The sequence below is a fragment of the Vipera ursinii genome, assembly GCF_947247035.1.
Source record: "Vipera ursinii genome assembly, chromosome: 2".
Lineage (NCBI taxonomy): Eukaryota > Metazoa > Chordata > Lepidosauria > Squamata > Viperidae > Vipera > Vipera ursinii.
The window spans coordinates 259,987,851-260,015,374 of record NC_139513.1 but is presented as its reverse complement, the minus strand read 5'-3'; the positions used below and the strand labels follow the sequence as shown (position 1 = coordinate 260,015,374).

Sequence of the window (27,524 nt, the reverse complement as noted above, 5' to 3'; positions counted from 1 at the left end):
AGTAATACAGAAAAAATGAACAGGTAACAGGCATTAACAAACAGGAAAATAAAAGACCAGGTTACTGTTAAACAGAAGGAAACCTGGGAAGAGACTACTATGGTTTAGAGCTTAAAGAACATAAAAGTTGTGGAATCCTGTTAAGTCATTAGGTGTAGGCCTGCTTTGGTTACTATCTTGATGTGAAGTGGAATGATCTGAAGACAACCCCAATTGAACAGATATGGGTGAACCAAGGAAAGAGAGAGCCACAACACACATACACACCAACACACAAAGAACATCCAATTACAGCAAGATCAACTAAATCAGATAGCAGAAATCACGGAAGGAAGTCAAGAGGGAAACTCAGGCATAGCACAGAATGGCCAATCACAAGCAAGGAGGGTAGAGAAGGAGGACACAGAGAACAAGGAAATACAAATACCAACAGCTATGACATTGGATGAGGAACAACAAAAGAGAAGAAGATCAGTTAAGGTTGTCAAACCAAAACAAATAGGGAGGAAAAAGTTTAAAAAGGGTCAGTATGACCGGATATATGTTAAGTGTTTGTTAAATATTTACAATACCTTGCTAGGCCCCAAACATGGGGAAAATCTTATTTCCTGTTTCAGCCTATCCCAAGGCCATCAACAGGCTGTAGTTACACAGTGACAGCTCATATTTGTGTAAATTTTTTGGATTGCTAACAAAGAATTAAAGGGAGACTGATATAGCTATTTCAAACTTATTTGTTCTCATCAGTCAGCCACACCCTTCTGAGATTTGAACCTGGGCAGAGATGTTCAAATGGATTCTTATTTATAAACAATGAGGTGTTTTTAATTTATAAAACAATGTCAGCTGATGTTGTATTTATTTTTATTTTCCTTGCAGTACAGGTGACTGACAATGGTCATTGTTCTGTTTCTCCTGCTTCTGCTTTTGCTATTGCTACAGCTGCAGCTGGTCATGGAAGTCCACCAGGTAAGATTACTAATTGATCTATATCAGGCATGTCAAACTCGCGATGTCACGTGACGTCGCGCGACGTATCGGAGCTTTTTCCCCATTTCCGGCAATGGGGTGGGTGCGGTTTTGTCGTGATGCGTCCGGCCCACGGGCCAGCAGTTTGACACCCCTGATCTATATAAATCAGCCCTGGTTTGAATTGAACTGGACAAATGAGCATGATAAGTTTCTAATTCAAGATTTAAGGACAAACCAATTTATTCTACCTGACAGGAGATTTGATTTTAAAGAAGAATTTGTTAGAATAATCAGAACGTCTAAAGTTTCTTCAGTTTTTGGACTGAATAGGATGGAAATAATAGGGATTACAGGCCCAAGTTTAAATTGATATCTTCACAGATGCTGCTACAATAAATCTTGAATTGCATTTCCAACTTAAAAATAAACTTTTGGAAAAATTATAAAATACAATGCTTTTATAGGAAACCACTGAAAAACAATGACAACTGATTTTCCTTGTGGAGTTGCCATGAATATTGGCTTCACTGGCAAACTTGGCTCCTCTAGGGATGTATCCCCCTAATAAATGACCCAGACACTGATGTATCAGATTTGTAACTTAATAGTAATATTTTATGTTAATTGTTGGTTAGCAAAGGCAGAAGCAGCAGGCTGGTAAGAGAGATTACAGTAAGGTATGCATTCATTTGTTTGCTTATTTTCTTACTTAAATACATAACTTCTTCTGACAGTATTAATTTGTAAATGCTGTTTTGTTTCATGCCCCTTTGGGCAAATATTTAACATGGATAAAGAAAAGGATGTTTCTATTACACAACTGGAAGGAACTATGTTTGGTGAAATTTTCCATGCCATAGCTATGGAAAGTGCAAACACCACCTACCTAACATTTCAATATCTTACTTTTGCAAGAATCAAGCTGAACAATGTTTCTGTCATTAAGACTGCAGTTTTTGCTAAGTATGAACCTGTACTTGGCATGTTCTTCCTATTACTTTTTATCAAAAGTAATTAGTACCTGCTGCCTTAAAACTTTTTGAGGCCAAAACATTGGTGCAAATTCTATATGGGACACAAACAGGAATCCTTGCAAAGAAAAACTTGCTAGAAACCATACAAACCAAATTCCTGCAAGCCATCTTAGCTGCACCCAAAGGAACTCCAAATGCTCAGTTAAGAATTGAGACAGGCATGCCTCAAATTCAGGTAAGAGCCTGGAAGTTGATGATCATTCATTGGCTTAAAATGCATTTCTTTCCAGAGGGACTGTCCCCACTAGTGTTGACTGACAACTTCCCCTCCCCCTGGAAACAGGCGATAGATCACAAGCTGGGCTCCTATGGGCTCTCAATGTCCCTAGGCCTTGACCGAGCAAAGCAAGTAGTAATCAATAGAATGAAAGACATGGAGTTCCAAGAAGAACTAAATAGGTTGCCTCTCCATAGTAGGGATAGAATCAAACATGGTGTGTGGGAATCGGTAAGATATCTAAATGATCTGACCTTCCCAAAACAAAGAATAGCTTTCTTCAGAGCCAGATTTAACATTCTCCCCTCAGCACTCCTCCAGGGCAAGTATAAGAGAACACCAATAGCAGAACAGGTATGTATATGTAGTAAAGGAGAAGTTGAAGATATCTCACATGTTTTATTCTACTGTGAGTTATACCAAGGCTATAGGTCAGAATACGGTACATTCCCCCTTATTAGAGAGATTGCCAGGGAGGGCAGACAATTTTTATGTAGGCTTTCTCCTCCAGGACTCAAACCCTTCTACCACACATGCAGTGGCAAAATTCTGTGTTGCTGCAATGTCCATGAGGAAAAAATTGGTTACAGAATTATAGTTGTCAAGTTATGCCAATTTTTGGGGGATATCTCTAACAATTTTTGGAACATTATATTTACTCACAAATTTATCGGCTTCCTGCTCACGTAAACTAGGGAGTGACCCTAAGATTTTGAGAACAGGTTATTTTCTTAACAGGGATGTTATTATTTATTATTAATGTAAGTGCTATTTTTTAACATATTGTAAAGGGTGACGTCTATTGCTGATCTATGACCGTAATAAAGTTATATTCATTCAGGTCTATCAAAAATCTGTGTATTGTTTTATCTCCAAAGATTCATCTCTCTGAGATGTAAAGCCTGAATCTGTCTGTAAATTATATAGCCATCTACATATATTTTCCTTGTAACTTTCACAAACTGTGATGAATTTGAATAGAATTCTATTTTTGTTTCAGAAGTAAGAGCTGTTTTGAATCTGGAGAACTGTTGCTTAGCAATTCTGTCAAATGGTTGGGTAAATGCTTTCTTTCAGACTGGCAAATCACACTATGAAGCTTTTATTAAGCAATTATTAAGCAATAACCTTGAATTAAAGTTACAGTTATCTGAAAAAGATAAAGAGGACTTATTGTTGATAAATACATGTTAATAAATATATCTCCTTTTATAAGGAAAGGTGATGTGGTTTAGTGATAGTACATATAAGGAAAGTTCCAGATTTAGTCCTCCAGTCTTCAGTTAAAAGCATCAGCAGGTGATGGGACCAAATTGTCCTGGATGTCCTTGAGATATCCTAGGAGACCAATAATACTTTACATTAGACATGATGCCTGTTAATAATGCCTCTGAATTCTAATTTATACTGGAAATATGCACAGCTTTCTTTACATTACTATATTAGAAATCTGAGTTGTGGTCTGTTCTTGCCCCATAATAAAGTCTGGACTCTGAAGAGTTGTGGTAGAGCAAATCTGATTTCATTTACTGTTCATGTTAATTAAAATTAAATGTACTTATGCTTTATATGTATGTAAATCTGTACAGTTTTTTTTATAAAGAGAAGCATTTTTAAAATAAGTAAATTCTAATGCAGAAGATGCAGGAGACAAAGAGTAATCACATCACTCAAATGTGTATATTTTCTACTATGTAGACCAGGGGTAATCTTGGCTCTTTTATGACTCATGGATTTCAACTCCCAGAATTCCTGAGTCAGCTATGCTGACTCAGGAATTCTGGGAGTTGAAGTTCATGAGTCATAAAAGAGTCGAGGTTGCCTACCCCTGGTGTAGACTTTTGAGAATGTATCTGTACCCTTCAAAAACAGTGCAGGGAGAATGCCTTTTTGTAAAATTTCAATTGCCCATCTTCATATGAATAGTGCTGAAAAACTGTTATGGAAACCCAGGATTAGTCAAAATTCATTCTGTTTTGACAGAAGGAGCATTTTTATTCATGTGAGCAAAAGAAATTCCTTTATGACTCATTGTGTCTCTTCAATTGATTTTAACATTAATTTGAACACGAATTACAGTTTCAAATAACAATAGTATAAAACCAAAAAATCAAAATGCTTCACATCTTCATAGGTATTGTGCTTTAGTCCTGTGGTTGGAATGGCTATTCAAAAATACTTCAGACATTTATTAATTCTTTCAAAAAAGTGGTGTTTGGTATGTGTTCCTTAGAAATTTATTAGAAAAACAGGAACAAGTACGTTATCAACACTCTTCTTCATTGCAACATTCTTTCTCGTTGGTGGCTGTATAAATGAATGAGAGTAAGAGGAATTAAAATTGTAAAACTGTCTTGCTATATCTAATTAAGAATATAGTTGAACAGGAGTCTGAATAATGATCACCTGGATGGAACCGGACAACAAATAAATACAGTAAACCAATAACACAGATTGTCATCTCTATTCCTGACATGTTTTGACAATAAAAAATATATTGCTCTATACTGTATGTAAAAGCTACATTTATAATTGCCTTATCTAGTACTAACTGACAGTTCTGGGCATCCTAACTATACGTTCTTGTTATAACCACAGCTAAACTATCAAACTTTGTAGGAATTAAGTATGCAAGTTATGTGCAGTTGAAAGAAGAAATATTTGTTTTGTTTGTGTCCTGTGTCTGTACTACTAAGCTTATTTTATTGAAACATTCTGAATGTAACTGTCTTCTGTTCACTTGCTTTAAGTATTGTTGTTGCAGAGTTGCACTGACACCCCTAGTTTATAGACTGGAAATTAACATTTTCTTAACATTTCTTCCAAGCCCTTGATAACTGTAGTGGTTATTTTTATCTTTTTATGTTTTTATAACTAATATGTTTAAGTAGAATATTTAAAGTGCTGGTAGCTTTCTATAAATTTGTGTAGCTGCATGACATTGACTTAAGGCTCTTTCATGAATTAGTTCACACATAGAGCATACGATTGACATTTTCAGGATTCCCTTTATTTCCTTTTGCATACTAAGACTATCGACTCCAGTAATAATTAAGTACAAAGATGGCACATCTTCAAAGTAAACCATTAAGATTGCATTCAACTTGCACAGCTTTGATTTTATCATGTTGAATAATACACAGAAAGTTAGATGGAGGTTCATCATAAAACTAGAAAATGTTGAAAGTTGGCTTGTTTAGTCCCCAGCTATATGATAGAGCTATACACACAGAAAATCCCACCTCTAATTCTGTGTAATATGACCACAATATGTATGTTGCAAGCTGTGCAATAAGTAGCAGAACGATTCCTACATTTCAAGTGGCTGTCTGTCTTAAAATCAGTCATAGTAGGTGCTGAAAAGAAGCTAAACTTTCTCCCCCAGAGGTAGAATAAGTCCATCCAATCCCAACTGTAGAAAATCTGAGAAAAGGAGAAAAGAGTGTTCTTTTTCTAAATATAGAAACAATTTTGAAGTTTCCCTGCATATGAAACTGTTTTCATATGTCTATTCAGCTTTAAGAGAATCAGTTTGGTATAGTGGTTAAGGCATCAGGCTATAAACAGAAGAACATGAGTTTTAGTCCTTCTTTCAGCATGAAGCCAGTTACTCTCTCTCAGCGCTAGGAAGGAGGCAATAGTAAACTAATTCTGAAATCTTGCTAAGAAAACTATAGACTCAGGCAATATACACATTCAGCTTTAAATGCTATAAATAGAATGAAGCCTAGTAGCTATAGCATCTACCTATCAAACGTTTGGGGATATTTAATTTGTCTGAACAGATGGACAGACTAAGTGCTCACACTCAGCTCTAATGTTTCTGGTTATTAAAAGATGTAAGGAAAGTAATGGTTGTATGTGAATGACAATCAGCATATTATTTCCCTTGCTTCTTGGCACATATCTTGAACATTGGTTTGGGGGAAATGGACCAGTTGTGGGAAATAGATATAATCTATACATTTATAGAATTGTTGCAATTAAATCTGCTAGATTCTGTAATGCACTTTTGCTTTGAAAACACAAGTTTATCATCTGATGGCTGTCTTGGAACCAGCCTTAATCTGGGTTGGATTTTGTGGCTAGATAATGCCTTTATTCAATTTATATTAGATATGTGCTATCTGGAATACTGTTAATACACTCTTCATGGCTCTGCCTTTGAAAAATGATCAGAGACTTCAGTGATCCATAAAGCAAATGGTCATGTTACTAACAGAAGCAACATATTGAGAGCAAGCAATTACATTAATGTATTAAGGAAATTGTTACTCTTAATTATTTGATCCTTAACTACCAATGTTTGAAACCACAAAGAACTGGCATATTAAAGACTATTTACCAGTAGGAGTTCATGCTTGGATACGGTCAGAAAAAACTTCCTTGACGGCATTAGGTATGCTCCTGAGCCTGCCTCTTTCTTAGTAGTTTTGGAGAAAATCATACAATGAGAATTTAAGATTATTTGGTATAGGGAATATTAGCTATATTCCCTACACTGATACAGTAGCTGCATGTATGTCTATCAAGATAGTTAAAAATCTGAGTGGGTAGCAGGGAATAGGTTATGAGCAATGAACTTAGCCCCCCTTTTTTTCCTTGAAAAATTGCACTTGTGCTTGTTTTAAACTGACCCACGTGTTACTGTGTAATATTATAATAGAAGATTGAATTCAGTTTATAATATTCAGGATTATAGAGAAAAATGAAGCAAATTCAAGCAAACATTTTGTTCATAAATTCTGTTTCAGCAGTTGCAAATATGTTGTATCATTTAATGTATATGTGTAACCAAAATTTTCAAAATTCTTTGTGTGTCAACCATGAAAATAATTTTTAAAACATTGTTTTATCCAACAAAGCTATACTGTGAAGAATTTTACTTTGATAATTTTCTTCATCTAATTAATTTTATTGTATATCTCCTTTAAAATGTGTAGGATTTAATAATTCTGAACGAACATGTGATAAGGAATTCATAATACGTCGAGCAGCCACTAATCGTGTCCTGAATGTCCTTCGCCATTGGGTGTCAAAACATTCTCAGGTACTTTTTATAATATGATTTTTAATGTGAAGCAGTGACACGTTCTTTTCACAGTTTATGTATTGTACAAATTCTCCTCCTGCTTTCCAGTTTTTCAGAAAAGTCAAAAATTGATTAGACTGGCCTCCTCTTTTATCTCATTGAGATGTTAGCCATGCTGAATAGGAAATCTGGAAATTTTAATCCCAACACCTATAGAGAGAAAACTATGCTGGCATTAAACTTTGTAACAGTTTGCATATAATTTTTGGCAGCTCTGTCTTACTAAGTAGCTTTCTGGATATTGCTATTACACAGTCTCTATAAAACAAGGTTTGTACCATAAACTGATATGAACACTTCCCCCATCATTTCTAAAGTGTATGCAAGGCTGTCAAGAATCCAACACTGAATCAGCAAAATAGGTTTTCTGTATGCTTAGTTAACTCCTTCTACCGTAGGATCAGGGCTCTCTTAAATGTAATTGGATTTTTGGCATGATTTTAGGGCAGATAAAAGAATCATTATAGTCTCTAAATGTGATCCATGGTCCATCTTAAAATTAAGTATATTATCCTAGAGCCAATTGTCTGGGTAATATCATTTCCTATAAATTGTGCTTGGCATTTACAGCCTCAAGAATTCAGTTTTGTCAATAGTAGTGCCAATCTCATATAGAAGATATATTTTGTTATTGGCGTCAGCTATGGAAGGGAAGAATTATGTGTTTTTTCTTTTGAGGACAGTTTTGAAAGAAATATAGTCTAGGTTGTTGTTGTTAGCTGCGAAGTCGTGTCCGACTCATCGCGACCCTATGGACAGCGTTCCTCCAGGCCTTCCTGTCCTCTACCATCTTCTGGAGTCCATTTAAGCTCACACCTACTGCTTAGTCTAGGTTATTTATCCATTATTATTGTGCTTCTGGAAAAAGGTGCTGTGAAATAGCAGCTTTACACACAACGAATAATGTTTGAATGTTATGTATCATGTGCTTTGGCCCACTAATGCAGTTATCTAAGCAGGCATGAAATTGATCCACATCGCCTGTCCACAATCTGTTCCCTTCCAGATTGTTCTGGAATACTTTCCCATCATCTGGATAGCTTTGCTGACTGGCAACAGGATAGTATCATCTGAAGAACACAAAGTTAGAGAAGGTTCTCCTTCTTTTTTTATTGAAAAGTTTTAACATACATTTTATCTTTAACAATCCCCCCTCCCCCTCCCCTACCCATCCCTCCCTACCCCTCCCCCCCTCCCCCCCCCGACTTCCCAGAGCTAAGTACAAGGTATAAAAACAAAAAAACAATCATGAACATCCATATGCTAACAACAATAAACTCTAAAATCTATCGCTCTCTAGCTCATATAAGATAACTACAAGCACTATTAATATTAAATATAAAAAAAAAGAAAAAAGAAAGGAAGACTTATTCAAATGCTAAGTGAAACTTTTTAGTCCCATATTTGTTCTGGATATATTCAATCCATTTTCTCCACTCCATAATATAACGTTCTTGCGAGTGATCTTTCAAATAAGCCGAGATCTTTGCCATCTCTGCCAGGTCAGAAACCTTTAAAGTCCATTCTTCTATAGTCAGCAATTCCTCCTTCTTCCAATATTGACCTATTAAGAGTCTTGCTGCTGTAATTAGGTTCAACATCAACTTAGTGTCCACAACCGTAGCATCTGTAATTATACCCAACAAAAAAAGTTGCGGACAAAACTTTATCCTTTGCTTGAAAATCTTCTGCATATTCCACCAAATTTTTATCCAAAAAGCCTTAACCTTTTTACAAGTCCACCATATGTGAAAATATGTTGCATCTTCGTCACCACACCTCCAGCATTTGGGCTGATAATTCGGATACATACTTGCAAGCTTTTTAGGATCTAAATGCCATGTATAAAACATTTTATAAAAGTTCTCTCTTAAATTTTGAGCTTGTGTAAATTTTACGTTCCTCACCCAGATCTTTTCCCACGTGTCCATTAATGCAGTTAATGCAGTTATCCACTAATGCAGTTATCTAAGCAGGCATGAAATTGATCCACATCGCCTGTCCACAATCTGTTCCCTTCCAGATTGTTCTGGAATACTTTCCCATCATCTGGATAGCTTTGCTGACTGACAACAGGATAGTATCATCTGAAGAACACAAAGTTAGAGAAGGTTCTCCTTCTAACTAGATTCCCTAGAGAAGATCATTATCACATGTAAATGTATTAACATCAGAATAATAGAACAAACTGAAGTTTCATGCTATCCAATAGTCTGTTGCCCTTTTGAAGAGATGAAAGCAAAAGATGTACAATATGGGTGTCAAACTCGCCATGTCACGTGATGTGTCGCAACGTATTGCGACTCTTTTTGCTTTACCGGCAATGGGGTGGGCGCGGCTTTGGTATAATGCATCCAGCTCGTGGGCCGGCAGTTTGACACCCCTGATGTACAGTGTGCTGCTGTTATTTTTTTTGAAGCTTGCAGTAGTAGTAAGTGTGTACATAAGAAAAAATAACTTCAAAATTCCCTTGATGCAATTAATTAATAATTAAAATTATGTAGCCTAACTAATCAAAGAGAGAAGCAACCTAGAACTAAGGAGAAATTTCCTGACAATTTATGAGTGGAACAACTTGCCTCCAGAAGTTGTGAATGCTCCAACACTGAAAGTTTTTAAGAAGAGACTGGACAGCCATTTGTCTGAAATGGTATAGGGCAGTGATGGCGAACCTTTTAGAGACCGAGTGCCCAAACTGCAACCCCAAACCCACTTATTTATTGCCAGGTGCTGGGTGAGCATGGCCCACTGGGTGGGCATGGCTGTGGTGGTCATGGCAGATTGGGTGGGTGTGGCCAAGGTGGGCATGGTCACCTCAATGTTGCTTGTGGGGATGGATGCCTGTGAGGGGTGGGCAGGCATGGAGGAGATCTCTGGCAGGCCGGACGGTAGGCAGGAGGCTCGTCCTGCGGGGTGAGGTGAGGCAGGGTGGGGATGCCATTGCCATGGGGCAAGGCAAGAGCTGGGGTGGCTGCTGCCTGACACCATTGGCCCCCACACACAGAGGCCAGCAAGCGTATGGGGGCCGACGGTGTCCGTCAGCAGCCACAGCTTGCCGGCCCCTTGACCAGCGCACTCTGGGGCTCTGCATCCCACCACCTGCAGTTCAAAGAAGCCGCCTCTGAGCTGGATGGCTGGCCGACAGCTGAGGAGGCGATGCAGTGGGTCGTGCCCAGGAAAAGGAGAGCATGCAAGGCCAGGAGGGATGGGATGAGGGGGAGGGAAACCTGCCGTGCTGGGATACATCCGGCCACATGGGACCTTGACGAGTTAACGGGCGGTTGCTTGAAGAGGGACGGTTGCCACCTCTGGGGCATGACGAGTGTGCCCACTGAGAGGGCTCTGAGTGCCGCCTCTGGCATGCGTGCCATAGGTTCGCCACCACTGGTATAGGATTTCCTGCCTGAGCAGAGGGTTGGACTAGATGACCTCCAAATTCCCTTCCAACATTACTACTACTACTACTACTACTATTACTACTAATAATAATAATAGCCTAAATAAGCATATTTAGTCAGGTAGGCCATTTCTAAGTAAACCTACCTAGAATTAAATCATTCACTACTTTCCAAATTAATTTGACTAACAAAAATATCTTAAATACAATTGTTCTTTTGGCTTTGTGAATTTATGTAATTTCTTTATTTACATGCAGAAGACTTACGATTGTAAGCTGTGTGAATTAATCAACCATATGATTTTCAAATTCTTAATTCAATTATAAGGCTTACACTACAACATTCCAATTAAATACTTGGATTTCTCTGAGCCAATGCAATCATATTAAGTTACAGGCTGCCAAAATAATAAAGGGGTTTAAAATTATACAATCATTTTATTAACATACCTTGTGTATTCAAACAAATGATATAACCACATTTTATAGACTGTTGTTTAAGAAATAATTGGTAATTTCTTCTAAGGCCTAGCTTTTCCTGAGATATGTTTTCAACCTAGTCAAGAGGGCATGTTAAAATTGGTCATGTATGTTTTTTTATCTCGTTTATATTATATTAGCAATTCTGCTTCATTTAAAATTAACATAGCTGAGACAAACTGATTAGGATTTATTTATATATTAACCATTCTTAGAATTATAAATTGTGGATTTATGTGCATTATGTGATTTATGACATTTTGTCTAATTGTTTAGACTCTTCCTGTCCTTAAACAAAATCAGAATTATCATGAAACTAGTGTTTTAACCCTCTTCATGGATTACTGCCTTGTCGTGGTGAAGGGGCTTGCATAAATGAGGACCCAGATTGTTGGGGGCAATAAGCTGACTTTGTAATAATGCCGCTTGAGGGGCGAAAGCCCTAATAAGCAGGCATATACATAGAATGAAGGCTATTGCTAAGCACATTGGTTTGTGCTTAAATTGTAAGCCGCCCTGAGTTTTTGGAGAAGGGCGGGATATAAATGGGATCAAAAATAAAAAAATAATTCGATGAAGCTATGAGCTATGCCGTGCAGGGCCACCCAAGACGGACAGGTCATAGCAGAGAGTTCTGACAAAATGTGATCCACTGGAGAAGGAAATGGCAACCCACTCCAGTATCTTTGCCATGAAAGCCCTATGGACAGTACCAAAAGGCAAAACGATATGACGCTGGAAGATGAGCCCCTCAGGTCGGGAGGTGTCCAATATGCTACTGGGGAAGAGCAGAGGGCTAGTACTAGTAGCGCCAGAAAAAATGATGCGACTGGGCCAAAGCCGAAAGGACGTTCAGCTGTGGATGTATCTGGTGGTGAAAGGAAAGTCCGATGCTGTAAAGATTTTTTCTCCATAGGAACCTGGAATGTAAGATCCATGAATCAAGGAAAGCTGGACGTGGTCAAACAAGAGATGACAAGACTGAACATCGACGTCTTAGGTATCACCGAACAGGACAGGAATGGGTGAATTTAATTCAGATGACCATCAGGTATACTACTGCGGGCAAGAATCCTTCAGAAGAAATGGAGTAGCCTTCATAGTCAATAAAAGAGTAGGAAAAGCAATACTGGGATACAATCCCCAAAATGACAGAATGATCTCAGTTTGAATCCAAGGCAAACCATTCAATATCACAGTAGTCCAAGTCTGTGCCCCAACCACCAGTGCTGAATAGGATGAAATTGACTGGTTCTATGAAGCCCTACAGCACCTTATAGAACTAACACCCAAAAATGATCTCCTTATCATCATGGGGGATTGGAATGCTAAAGTAGGAAGCCAAAAGATAACCGGAATAACAGGCAAGTTTGGCGTTGCAGTACAGAATGAAGCAGGTCATAGTTTGATAGAATTTTGTCAAGAGAATACGATGGTCATAGCAAACACTCTTTTCCAACGACCCAAGAGACGGCTCTACACATGGACATCACCAGACAGTCAACACAGAAATCAGATTGACTATGTGCTCTGCAGCCAAAGATGGAGAAGCTCTATACAGTCAGTAAAAACAAGACCAGGAGCTGACTGTGGCTCAGACCATGAGCTTCTCGTTGCAAAGTTTAGGCTTAAACTAAAGAAAGTAGGGAAAAGCACTAGGCCACTCAGGTATGAATTAAATCATATCCCTGTTAAATATACAGTAGAGGTGACAAATAGATTTAAGGAATTATATCTGATAGATAGAGTATCTGAAGAACTATGGACAGAAGTTCGCAACATTGTAGAAGAGGTAGCAACTAAAACCATCCTAAAGAAAAAGAAATGCAAGAAAGCAAAATGGCTGTCTGAGGAAGCTTTGCAAATAGCTGAGGAAAGGAGGGAAGTGAAAGGCAAGGGAGAAAGAGAAAGATACACCAAACTGAATGCAGAATTCAAGAGAATAGCTAGAAGAAATAAGAATGCCTTTGTTGTGATTCAGGGTCAGCCTGTGGGTTCGGCAGTTGGGTCAGACGACTCAGAGGAGGAGGGGGGTGTTGAAGATCTTGCTGAGGGGGTTGAAGATCTTGCTGATGAGAGCCCTCAGCCAGGCCCCTCCCACCTGGTCACGACGGAGACCCAGCTGTGTGAGCCTGACAGCGTGGATGAAGATGACCCACAGCTGGCCCTGTTCAAGGACGCCCGACACAGGAGGCAGTCGATCAGGAGTAAACAGAGGAAGGCAATGGGGCACCTCGGAAGGAGGCAGAGAGAAGCCACACCCTGAACTCTATAAAAGGGGAATGCGTGGGAGGGCTGGTTTGCTGAAGGCAACCGCTTGATTAGTTCCTGTTTCATAGCTCCTGTTTCATGGTTGGTGTCTTGTTTTGCTCTGTTTTATGTTAAAAAATTTGGCAGGCTTAATTCCAGCCTCTTGCCGTTTGTAAAGGGGTTGTCCCTGCCTTTTCTGCAGGGCCGGTAGCAGGCTGGTACAGAACAGCCTTCTTAAATGAACAGTGCAAAGAAATAGAAGAAAACAATAGAATAGGGAGGAATAGAGATCTCTTCAAGAAAATTGGAGAAATGAAGGGAATGTTTAATGCAAAAATGGGCATGATAAAGGACCAAAATGGCAGGGACCTAACAGAGGCAGAAGAGATTAAGAAGAGGTGGCAAAATTACACAGAAGAACTATACAAGAACGAGCTTAACATCCCTGATAACCACGATGAGGTGGTCACTGACCTCAAGCCAGACATCCTAGAATGTGAAATGAAGTGGGCCTTAGAAAAACTGAGCAACAACAAAGCTAGTGGAGGTGACAGTATTCCAGCTGAGCTATTCAAAATCTTAAAAGACGATGCAGTAAAAGTGCTGCACTCAATTTACCAGCAAATTTGGAAAACTCAACAGTGCCCACAGGATTGGAAAAGGTCAGTTTACATTCCAATTCCAAAAAAAGGCATTGCCAAAGAATGTTCAAACTATCGCACCATTGCACTCATTTCACATGCTAGTAAAGTTATGCTTAAAATCCTACATGCTAGACTCCAGCAGTATGTGGATCGAGAACTACCAGAAGTACAGGCAGGATTTCGAAGAGGCAGAGGAACTAGAGATCAAATTGCCAACATACGCTGGATCATGGAGAAAGCTAGGGAGTTCCAGAAAAACATCTACTTCTGCTTCATTGACTATGCTAAAGCCTTTGATTGTGTGGATCACAACAAACTGTGGCAAGTTCTTAAAAGAGATGGGAGTACCAAACCATTTTATTTGTCTCTTGAGAAACCTATATGCGGGTCAAGAAGCAACAGTGAGAACTGGACACGGAACCACTGATTGGTTCAAAATTGGGAAAGGAGTCCGGCAAGGCTGTATACTGTTGCCCTGCCTATTTAACTTATATGCAGAGCACATCATGAGAAAGGCAGGGCTAGATGAATCAAAAGTTGGAATTAAGATTGCCGGAAGAAATATCAACAACCTAAGATATGCAGATAATACCATTCTAATGGCAGAAAGTGAAGAAGAACTAAAGAGTCTCTTGTTGCAGGTGAAGAAGGAGAGTGCAAAAGTTGGGTTGAAACTTAACATTAAGAAAACCAAGATCATGGCATCCAGCCCTCTCAATTTGTGGCAAATAGATGGGGAAGAAATGGAGGTAGTGACAGATTTTATTTTTCTGGGCTCGAAGATCACTGCAGATGGGGACTGTAGCCAAGAAATTAAAAGACGCTTGCTCCTAGGGAGGAAAGCCATGGCAAATCTAGACAGCACACTAAAAAGCAGAGACATCACCCTGTCAACAAAAGTGCGTATAGTCAAGGCTATGGTCTTCCCAGTTGCAATGTATGGCAGTGAAAGTTGGACCATAAAAAAGGCTGAGCGCCAAAGAATTGAGGCCTTTGAACTATGGTGCTAGAGAAGACTCCTGCGAGTCCCTTGGACTGCCAGGTGATCAAACCAGTCAGTCCTAGAGGAGATGACTGCTCTTTAGAAGGCCAGATCCTGAAGTTGAAACTCAAACACTTTGGCCACCTAATGAGAAGGAAGGACTCACTGGAGAAGAGCCTAATGCTGGGAAAGATTTAGGGCAATAGAAGAAAGGGACGACAGAGAATGAGGTGGCTGGATGGAGTCACTGAAGCAGTAGGCGTAAGCTTAAATGGACTCCAGAAGATGGTAGAGGACAGGAAGGCCTGGAGGAACATTGTCCATGGGGTCGTGATGGGTCGGACACGACTTCACAGCTAACAACAACAACAACAGTGTTTTAACTTTAAGGGAGCCTATTCCGAACAGCATTCCTGTTCAGAATAAACTTCAAGTAGTACAACCATTTATTTAGTGACTGTTTGATGTTACAATGGCACTGGAAAAAGCAACTTACGAGCATTTTTCACACTTTTGGCCACTGCAACATCTCCATGGTCACATAATCAACACTGTGGCACTTGGAAGATGACATGTATTTATGACAGTTGCCTGTCCCAGTTCACATGATCACCATTTGTAATTTTCTCAGTAGCTTCTGACGAGCATAGTCAATGGGGAGAAGCTAGATTCACTTAATGACTCACTTAGCAACTGCAGTGATTTGCTTAACAACTATGGCAAAAAAGGTTTTTAAAATGGGACAAAACTCACTTAATAACCGCCTTTCTTAGCAACAGGAATTTTGGGCTCAATTGTAATTGTAAGTTGAAGACTACCTGTAGGTGATAATTATGTGTTTAAAAATAATCATCAACTGAACTGGAGTCCAATCATGGACTAATGGGATTGACCTCTACCCCTTAGGGGTTGTGCTCCATAAGGAAGTCACAATTGCATTGCTGTTGCCAGGACAGATTCTGTTAACAAGAAACAAGGGGTTGATTTTGTTGTTGTTTTTTGCAGTCCAAATAGCGGAATGAGGGAATGGACAGCAAATTATATAGTTTTTCCCATCCCTACTTAGGCTTCTGATCCAGAGGTTCTGAGAAGTTTCTTTTCTGTACAAGAAAGCTACCCAATTCTATATCTGGAGATGAATGCTATACAGTGGTACAGCCCTATTTGGAATTATGGTTAATGTATATCTCTTATTACATGTTCACTGTATGTACATTTTGAATTCATAGGAACTTCATATTAAAGATAGACTAGTATGCCTTTGAGAACAATGTTCTCTAAACCTGAAATGTTCTTCTTTTCTAACAGTTTTAGAATCAATCTATGTAACATTTTTATTAACTGGGAATATAAAATATAAATTCAATGCAAATCTTATGCATAATGTATTGAAGATATGATAAACACAACATAGATATAAAAATAAAATATGGTAATAAAATACATAGGACATTAGGAAAAGGGGTCAAAAACCACAGGTATCTCTCAGAAAAGAGAACAAGGTGGGACAACATGTGTATCATGATTTATGTACTTGCATCTGACTTTATTACATCCTTAGATGTACCATTTGAACAAAGCATGACATACATGCCATCATTTTGACTCCCAATCCCAGATTGATGATTTCACGTTGTATGGAGTTTCATATTAGAGAAAGAAATGGAGAAAGATAGGGTGGCCAGATCTCCATCTGGGGCTCTATGCAAAACCTTTACTAAACTTTTGTTAGTGTTTCTGTTGTTAATTGTTTAATTCTGATTGTTTAATTCTTGGTAGATTTCTTTCCTCTAAAAAGACATCAGAGATATCTGTGTTTTATCAGAATCTCAACACCTACACTTTGATATATTGGCTCTTCAGTAAAAAAATAATCCATTATTTGAGTCCTGGGTATTTAGCTCCTAGAATGCAAGACTCCCACAGCTTTCCTGTCACCACATCTCATAGGTATTTGCATTTCTTGCCTCAGTAAAGCACAGTGTTAGATAACACATGATAGCAAATGTACTTTCTTATTTGAGATGCAGAATTCTAAGGTTCATGGTGGCAAGCTATACTGCTTTTTTGTTTTCCAGCATGTTACATGCATTTATCTTCTGCAAACACAACCCTAGTTCCTTGGAAGCTAGCTAGATGGATGAGCAAATAGTTGCCTAGGTAGCTGTATTTCATGCAGGGCAGAAATGACATGACAGAGGACTTGAGCTACTTGAATAGCTGAAAATGGTAAGGTAACAACTCGTGGAGCAACCTATAAATATATAAAAATGCTTCCTTAGTGCAATGTAACAGATCACCCTAAAGAAAAGTATTGTGAAATGTCCTAATTTTGGAATAATTAGAAGAATGATGTAAGTTACTAAAGAAAGAAAAAACAGACTTCTTGAGTTAGAGGAAGAAACAAAACTGGGATGCAGAAATTTAAGAGAAGATTTCCCCTCCCCCTCCTTGATTACGGAGTCACAAAAGCAGAAAGATGAGCTATGTCATTGTCAGGATAAAGAGGTCATCTGGAATGCTCAGGGCTTTTTTTCTCATAGAATGCTCAGAACGGATTTCCGGCACCTTTTTTGGATGGAACCTTGATAGGCAAGGTGGGTTGTATGACATGTGTGAGTTCCGGCACCTTTTTCTTATACAAAAAAAGCACTGGGAATGCTGTATGTCTTACTGGATTTTTTGAGTAAAGTACTCAATCAGGCCCTTACTCCAGTTTGATTGGCTTTGGATTTTCAGGAGATAATACAAGAAGAGGCGAGGATAATAAAGCCACAAAGAGTGGCAGAAGAAAAGAAAGGGAAGTTTATTCAGCAAGGCAGAATTTGTTCTTATAGGCAAACTATTCGGTCTTGAAAAATAGTCCCCCCCCCCAGCAACCTTCCTACTATAGACAGACTTCACCACAAAACTTTACTTACTGGCTCTCAACTAGGACTTTCAGAATTCTCTTGTCAGCATAGCCTTTGAAAACATATAAAGAATATGCCTGGCTTTCCAATGTTAAAAAAGTTTAAATCAAAATTAAAAAAGATGAATGAAATTATTATCAATAACTGTCAAAATAAAGCTGCTATGTAGAAGTTATACTCAATTAAAATGATACTACTAGGAAATGAAAAACTTTGGCTATATGACAGCTTATTTGCTTGAGAGATTTGAATGTTCCTCTTAACATTTACTTAGTCTGAGTGTCAGATCTTTCCGTAGTTTAGTTAAAGTATAAATAATAAAAGTAAGGAGGTTGCCAGAAATTCGAAGTAGTAATATATTTACATTACATTTTATTTATTATTTAATCATGAGCAATATGGTAAAAGAGACAGATAGATGAAGGGTGAACTTTTGTTGAATTTTATCTTAATGACTTCCCACTGTGAGCTGAATTATTTTGATACTCATGTTTTGTACAGTCAAAATAACAGACTTTGATGTCAGTGGTGTACAGACATTGGCTGGTCTTAATAGTCTTAATACTAATACTAAAATATGGCTGCATTTTCATGACTCAGCATACTGAGTTTATTGCAGTTCTTGGGGAAAATAATTGCCCAGTGATCCAGAGGAACATTATTGATGAAAACAATTAACTGTCCTAATGAAATATGAAAAACCATGTTGGGGTGGCCTGCTCTCAGCTAACAGCTGCTGGGGGCTGTTTTTTCACCCAGATTTTAAAGTGTCTGTGGTATGATGAAAACCATGAACAATTTGTCAAGAAGAGGGTTAGCCACCATCTTCATTCTCTTTTTATCCCCTTATTTCAGGCCTACTACTTCATAAGGAGGGATGAAAATTAAAAGAAAAATGAAGATGGAAATATTGCTTTTTGCAGGATTGTTTTAGATTCTTGTCTTTATACTCCAAAGACAGAAGGATGTGTTACAGTGGTCTTGATTTTTTACAATATGCTCTGATTAAGTAAACTGCAATTTATCTTAGAATATTTTAGAACTATTTATGATCTGATACTTATGAAACTATTGTATAAAATTTGATTTTCACAAGATGTTGGGCTTTTAAACAACCCAATTAGGTGTGCCATATAAGTGCAACTTATGCGTATTAAGTTCACATTCATGTACTTCTCCCCTTTTTCCTATGCAGCTGCAAAATATGGAGTGTATTTTTCTCCTCCTCTAACTATCTGTATCTAACCACTGTATCTGATCTGTGAGTGATGGTCACTTTCAACTTGGTGTACAATCTATTTTTCAGTTATTTTTTAATTTCTTTAATCAAAGTATAAGCTACCCTCATCGCTGAGGCAACTCTTAAGTGACATAGTACAATAATAAACATAATTTAGAATTCAAGAGAAAAAACTCTTTGCTTGTTTATAATTAAAGCTACCTACATTTCTATGTGTTTACATAACAAAAAAAACTGCTGTTAGTTGAAAATATAAGCCAATCTTTCTAAGTGGCTTTCAGTGAAGCTAAAGGAGGGAAACAGTAGGTGAAAGAAACTCACTCACATAGTGTTGAGAGTTCCAGAGATTAAAACTACTAAATAAGCAGGTAACTAATAAATGTTGAGTAAAGTGGTAGTTAAAATGGATTAGAAACCTTTGGTTCAAGTTATCCTTAAGCACAGAAGTTGATTGGATATCCTTAGGTTGGTCACTCTCTCTCAGCCCAGCCCAGCCTAATTCACAGAGTTATTGAGGCTCTGTGATGCTACCTTGAGCTATACAAATAAAAAAGGTAGGACATAAATACAATAAATAAAAATAAAGATAACTTATTTCCACTGTAAATCAGAATGTGTAGTGTATGCTGAAGTAAGATAACATCACAGTTAGAATAGTACTGTAGATAAATTTTGGTTTCCTTTTAAGCATTTTTCTTTTCTTTTTCTTAATGTTTTATTGATTTTTAAAAATTACAGTCTTTAGTGCTTAGTAAACAGCATGTTGTCTGGGTTCACATATTTAACATTAACTTCTTCAATATAAATCTGTTCAGTACTGCACAATCCAGTATTTTTTCCTTGATTCTCCTTTCTTCCCCATAGTTTTTCCATTTTCCCCTCATTACACAGTTACAATTCTTGTTACTATTGATGTATACAAAGTTAAATATAAATATCCTCATCATGTTTTACAACTAACAATAATATCAGTTCATAAATCAATATCCTGATTTTCATGTTCTTATTAAGGTTTAATTTCCCATCAATGCTTGAAATATCTTTGTCAGTTATGATTTTCTCAATATTAATTACATTTATATAGCTAAAAGTTTTATCCATACCAGCCATCCTCTTATTTTCATATTTCCCATATCAAAAAGAGAAAAAGAAAAAAGAATGCTAAATCATATCTTTCATTATAAAAGTTTAATTATATCTAAGGGTCATCCGTTCTTTTAATCATATTCAAACAAATTAAACATGTTTAATTACATATTAAACATGTAATGCCCCCTCTAATAGGTCAAGTCTTCTGTTTTTTAAATCTAACTCTCACTTTCTTTCTTTGCCAAGTCCAAACTAAGGCAATTAAATTGCCCAGGAATTTTCTTTCTATTTTTGTAAAAATTGCTTAGCATGAGGAAGATAATTTAGGTAGGGTATTTTGGGGGGGAATTCTGCCCATTTATATTCCTTAAGCAACTCCCACTTTTCTTCTCCCTCAATTTCTCTTTTCATTTTTTGTCTCTCAAGTTGTGACATTTCACCCGAGGGCTCTATATTCCATTTTTAAAAACCATTTTCCTTATCATCAGGTATGTTTTGCAGACCTAAGGGATAAAGCATCTTTTCCATTTTTGTTGTTATGGTTAAGTCTTGCAGTATTTTATATGTATATGGTAGTTTATATTTCCCTTCTTTTATCTCTTCCATCTCTTGTCCATTTCCTCTGCTTCATCTTCTGATTTCTGGTTTATTTGTTCATACTTTGTAGTCATTGTCTAGAAATTTTTTACTTGCAGATTTAATTTGGACATTTATATTATCTAAATTATTTTTAGTCTCATTATGATTTCTTTTTGTGTCCTCTTTGTGTGCGACAATTGTTTAGTGAATTAGTTGTAGCATAGAATATATTTCCTTCTGAAAGGTGTTTTTTTTTCTTGAGGCATCATTCCCGGAGATCCTCTGGTATCACCAATCTTAATAAGAGTAGAGCAAAGTTTCATCTAGTTTTCTGGTCTTTATGTGTAGTCTTTATAATCCAATAGGTTCCAGAATATGGGTCCAGTCTTAAAAGCAATATTTTGTAGTAATTTTTTTGTCTCAGGTGTCCAACAATTATTGGTCAGGCAAGGTTGTAATCCACAATGTTCAAAGTGTTCAAAATGTTCAACCACCCTGAAAACAGCTCAAAAGTCTCTCCCAGCCAGACATAGTCAAAAGTCAATTTTTTCTTTCTCTCCTAGTAGTTCTTGAGATTAAAAGTCCAAGTTCAGTGTTTATAGTCCAAGAAGGTCAGGATGATAAGTATGCCAAAATATTTTCCTTTATTGCCAGCTGTTCTCCATTAAGCTAGGAGTTACCAAGCAGCCAGGAAGCTAGTTGTAGTGCTATACTCAAATCCACCACTAGATGTCATTCAAAATCCATTTTCCACTCTTAATTCAAAAGATAGATTTCTTATATTTTACCTAAATGTTTTTTCTCCCAAAAGAAAATCTTAACAATTATCTCAGTTCTCAAATTTATCAAAGCTGTAGCTTTATGTTACTTCCACTTCAGTATTATTTCTGTCCCCCATAAAAAAAAATTAAAACACTGCTTCTGTTCATGTTTGGAGGTTTTATCTTCATGGGAGCCTTTCCCAGGAAATTCAATTGTAAAATGGTAAAGAAAGGATCAATGTTCTGACCTAGTTCCAAACATGCTGTTTACGATACTAATTAGTGCTTTTCTTCTTCAGTTGTCAGCAGCTAATGGCTGGCCACAGGAATGTAGCCAGTCTTTCCCTTGCTGGTTTGGAGGGCTTTCCTCAGATTGAATGAAAATAACAATCTCTGTGATCGATGCATCCCTCCTCCTTCATCACCTGTTTGATGTGACTTTAGGCCCTTTTAGGGCCTGCAGCAGGGTGAAATTGGGCACGGAAGGCAGAGCCCTGCCTTCTTGTATCTGTCTCACCACAACACAAAACCAGAAGTCTCTCCTTTTAAGCATTTTTCTAAATGTATCTAGTTATCTCTCTCAATGCTAAAGTTACATTCCTCCAAAACCTCACATAAAATGTATTTGCATAACAAGAGATATTGAACTTGTGGAAAAAAGGTAGTTGTGGAGTATGGTGCCAAAACTTTATAACTACAGTGCATTGAGAAATGTACTCATATATTTTTAGAGCCTTATTCTTAAGTATTATGTTACTCAAAAATGTTTTCTTCCTTGTCTCATATTCCATGTAACAGGAATACATTTTCTTCTTCTTTTCTCCCATTGGATTTCTAACACTCATGGTTATCATGGCAGACAAAGAGTAAGAATACATAATGGAACTTCAAATGCTATTAGCATTCTTCTTTATCATGTGCAGTAAATTAGCTTTTAATTCTGTTTGTGACCAGCCATACGCTAAATAAATAAAAGTAAATTAACTCACAGTAAAAACTCATCCTAGGGGCATTACATGTACAGTAATACATCCCAATTCATTTCTAGTGTTAGAGAGGTCATTTTTCTTTTCATTTTAGACATATTGTTGATGTGATTTTGATCCCATAATAAAAATAGTAAATACAGCAGATATGAAAAAAGTTGGAAACAAGGACCCACAACTGAAACAACCACACAACACAATTGTAAATGTGTAAGAAAGAGCAGAAAAGTATTTTGGTAGGAAAATGTTCTATTCTGGCACGTTTCAGGTGGGAATATATTTTAAAGACCACAGTAACTGCATCTGCGTTTAAGACAATGGAATATGATGCTTTTGCATGCAATATAAGTTTTGCATTGAAGACTGAAAGGGCTATTAAAGATTAACTTTTGCTTCTTCTTCAAAGATATGGAACATTTTGTTGAGAATTTAACTCAATCTCAACTTTAACTTTGACCTCTGAAAATGACAATGGATTACATAGTAGCTGTAACATGCTACCTCTTGGTACAAGCTCACAAGAGAGGAAATATTCCACCAGAGAATACCAAACTGTAATTCATGTCTCTCTCATTCTGTTTGCTGAGTAGGGAGTAGGAACTTAGAACATTGTCTGGATAATGAACTGCATTTACTCTGAAATTTGTTCTTGCAGTATCAAACAACTTTTTTAAAAAAAATAATAAAAATATAATTTCATACTGCAACCTTACATAAATAACCATTTCTTACTAGGAATATACTAAAAAAACTCCTGACTTCATTAGTATATTCTAGAATTGCTAAGGGATGGGTGGATAGGTTCATGAGTGTCTACAGGAAGATTTGTCAAAATGTGCAAGAGGACAAGTGTGTCATGAGTGAAACCTCAGGCTTTTGTCTGTGCATGTGAATAAACTTGGAAAATCCATGGTCTCTGGTTATAAAAGATCTTGATTTTTGATTGCCCCACCATGCCACTCATTCTGTAGATTTTAATCATTTAATCCTTTGTGGACAACACTAACTCAAATTTCCACAAGCATACTTTAAAAGGTTCAGTTAGTTTACAAATTAATTTTTTTAAATTTTTTTAAAAATCAGGAAAAAAAATCTGATAACTATTACATGTTTGTTTTAACATTTCAGTGTATTCAAGAGCCCAAATAAATACTTTTATTTATTGTTTGTCAAAATCTTTATTGCAAGAGCTTTTCAAGCATACAGTATATTTCATTTTTCTTCTGTTCTTCTATACTACTCCTTAGAAACATGAAGCATGACATTCCCAATCTAATATAACATTACTCTCATGGCCTTTTAACATGTCTTGTTAAAAATGATTGAGGATGAGGTCTTTTTATAAAAGTAATAACAGGCAGATAAATTGATATCAGGGCAATCTGTTACATAATTTTTCAAACAAAAGCACATCAGAACTCAAAACATGAAACAGAACTGTAATCTCAGGAAAATGCATAGTTGGTTAACTATTTGAAAAGACATGCACAAAATTCAGACATAGATCTCTCTTGTTCCTACGTGGAAAGTTAAATGTGCAGGAGTTTCAGGAACTTTGCTGGTGATAATTGTTTCTGTTTCTATGGAAACATTCTGAATTGCTACTCATGTGATGGTATTCATTATAAAAGAGACTTCTCCAAAATGCTGGAGAGTTGAAGCTTTTGGATTAAATCCTTTATTGAAACATCTGCAGTAACCTGAAATATAAATGACTAGAGTTAGTGCTGTTCAATTAATTCAAGCATAAACATTGACAGAAGGTATTTCAACACATGAATTCACTGATGGCTATCTTCTACCATATCCCTTTTGAAATAAGTCTTGTTTATGAAATGGAGGAAGGAACATCTATTAAATAGGAGAGAAAGAGAAAATTGGTCTGTTCTATTTTGTAGGATTGAGATAAATAACACATATTTTTAAGGATAAATGAGATTCCATAATTACATAGCAGATCAGCTACCTGCCTATTGATTTTATATGGTGTAGGCATTTCTTTCCCATTCTAAAGTACTATGCAGTGAAAATACTTATAAAATATTACTTTTAATAACCTAAAATTATCTTGAGTTCCAATTATGTGCAGATAATGTCTCCTTCCATAAACTCTCCTATTAATTAATCACTAGTGTATCTTTGATTCAGATTCCATATTGGGAGAAGTCTGAATTGCCTTAACAAGAAACAAATCTATTTCATTACAAACTGAACTTCATGGGATGTCCAGCATTATTTCTATAAATTGCTTTGCTTCCACAGTAATCTTATGAATGTGCTGTTTTCTTAGAAATGTTTCTTCTGCTTTTAACTTGTAAATCAAATCTTTCTTTAATAATTTTTCTGGATATTGTCTAGAATCCATGGGCTCTGGTTATAAAAGATCCTGATTTTCTTGCCTAAAGTTGTCCATGATTTCACTTGAATGCGGTAGTTACAGATTATAACCATTGTTAATTGCCCTAAAAGAATGTGAAGCTTGGCTCACCTAGATTCTCTTCTCCTAAAAATGAGTTAATTAAAATGGAATGAAAAAAATGCTTGGGTGAATAAAAATTTCAGATGTACTTGGATGTGGGAAAATTTGGTCAGAACTCTGGAGGCACTTTTCTTGTGTAAGACCCCTGAAGAACCTATTAATGAAATAGTATTTTGGAAAGAAACATTCATATGTGCAAAATTTATGTATTGTATATTGAAATAAAAGCAAATATTACAAAATACTGTAAGTGTCATAGTTCCAATAGATGAAAACCAATTAAAAAACTTCAAGGCAAAGATTTCTTCTTTAAAGAATGTTTTATTTAGGAAACAGAGTATCGGCACTTACATAGGTGAACCCAAGACTAAAATTCCCTTCCCCCTGTTACAAAGTAACAAGTTGCAATTCCCACCCCAGAAAGGCTGTCATAAATCACATTCACCAATTATTCTAAAATGCGGGCTCTCTTCCCAACTTTTCAACCCGCCAAAACTTTTTCTGACATTGAGCTGGATTCTCACACAGTTGCAATTGTTATGGCTAACTGAAACAGCTCAAGCATTTCCCCCTCCCTCCTTCTCCATCTGAAAATACCAAACAACAACAACAAAAAAACCTACAATGAAAGCAAAAGGTAAAATGGCTACAGTTTCTCAGTTGTCTCAGTGCTGACAGTAAGACTAGTAAAATAGTTAAGGACTCTTAAAACCCCTGTAATTTTTGATATCCAGAGCGTGGGGGTGAAAAAATGTTTGGATACTAATTTACAAGCATTCAGAATAAATTTAAATGAAGTCAATTTTGTAGCACTTCTAGTTTCAAGACGATGCATTTTTTAAAACTGTGAAACTTTGGTGCAGTTTTAAATGGTGGCAAACTTTAAGCTTCCATTTTCATGCATTTTACCAACAGTATCCTAGTGTTTTAAAGAGTAGATCACATAAAAATAATAGATTATAGAACTATTTTTCACAGGTGTGTCACTTTATTACCAATTTGTCAAGTAATGAATGTAATTGTTCTAAATTTAATGAAGCAACATGCAATTAAGTTGTAGGATAATGGTTAAACAATGCCACTATCATAAAAGAACTAATTGTAAAAGTTGCTCAAAAATGGCTTGCATGGAACTTGATATACATAAGATAATTATAATTGCCAGAAGGGTGTGCAAACAACTGTAAACAAATTAACCAGAAAATTATAATATGCAAAAACAAATGTATGTATTTATGTAGTGATAAATATTTATTTAAAAATATTTATCATGCTCACAGACTAAATCTCTAACATGATTCTTCCGTCATCCAGAAATACTTTGTTTTGCAGGATTTTGAATTAAATAATGAATTGAAGATGAGTGTTCTTAATCTACTAGAAGAGGTTTTGAGAGACCCTGACCTTTTGCCACAAGAAAGGAAAGCTACAGCGAATATCCTCAGGTAAAGAGGATCTATGAGTTTCATAACAGAAGTATTATGAAAGAAACAGGAATATGATCGATTCAGATGTTTAGTTTCAGTATATCACTTTAAAAAGGGAGAAAATAAAAATTTGTTACAAAAATGTGTTGCTGAGCAACTGTTTTATAAAGAGTTAAAGCCATTTTAATCTTTCTCTAAGGAACATATACTGGAAAATTGTACCCATGAAGAATTGGTATCTTTTTGTTCTTCTTTTCACCAAAAGTTTGACTGTAAATTAAAAATATATGAACATTCTAAATATATTACATACAAGCAATCTGAGAAGCTCAGTCCCTCCAATAACTCATCCAACCCACTTGTTTACATGATACAAGCAATAATTTCCAGTTCCACTTTGGTGGTACAATTGAAAAACCAAAAAATACCTTAAACATTTCCAAAGAAGTAGCACCAAAATATTATTCTGCAAGAAAAGCTACAAAAAACCTCTATAGCATCTTATATAGCATAATAAACATGTTAGTCTGGACAGTTTCATAAAACTCTTGTTTCTGGTATTATTTGCCCTACACCCTGTCCTCAGAGCAGGGCAAATAGGCAGAACTGCTCTACGAAAAGATCATGCTTATATTGGTGCCTATATAATTGACTTTTGTATTACGCAATTACCTCAGATCATTTGATAGCCTTACTGACAGATGGTAGATGTGAGAATCAGTATCAGTGGATCTGCAAGGGATTGAACATCGGTATTCAATGAATGATTTTTCATAATTCCATGTCATCTTGAAGATAGGTTTTACATTAAATGCATCAGGTGTCTCTCTCAGTCCCTATGCTGTTTTATAAATGTATGGAAATAGCATGGAATATACTGTATCTAGCATGTATTTATAGAGTACTAGAGGCATTACAATTGAATATCATTCTGAAAATGCAAGACTTCCTTACATGGCATAGGGTAACTTAGTTCTGAAGAG

At 36.5% G+C, this 27,524-nt stretch overlaps 1 protein-coding gene across 1 annotated transcript in view; it reads left to right on the top strand.

The window, feature by feature from the left end:
* The window catches only part of RASGRF2 (Ras protein specific guanine nucleotide releasing factor 2), a gene marked incomplete at its 5' end in the record, with an annotated part of 128,325 nt that overhangs the window by 89,862 nt on the left and 10,939 nt on the right, over window positions 1-27,524 (top strand). Inside the window, 3 exons of the mRNA XM_083357247.1 lie at window positions 880-969; window positions 7,167-7,273; window positions 26,447-26,559. Coding sequence (XP_083213373.1) covers window positions 880-969; window positions 7,167-7,273; window positions 26,447-26,559 — 310 coding nt within the window. The remainder of the gene's footprint in view (window positions 1-879; window positions 970-7,166; window positions 7,274-26,446; window positions 26,560-27,524) is intronic.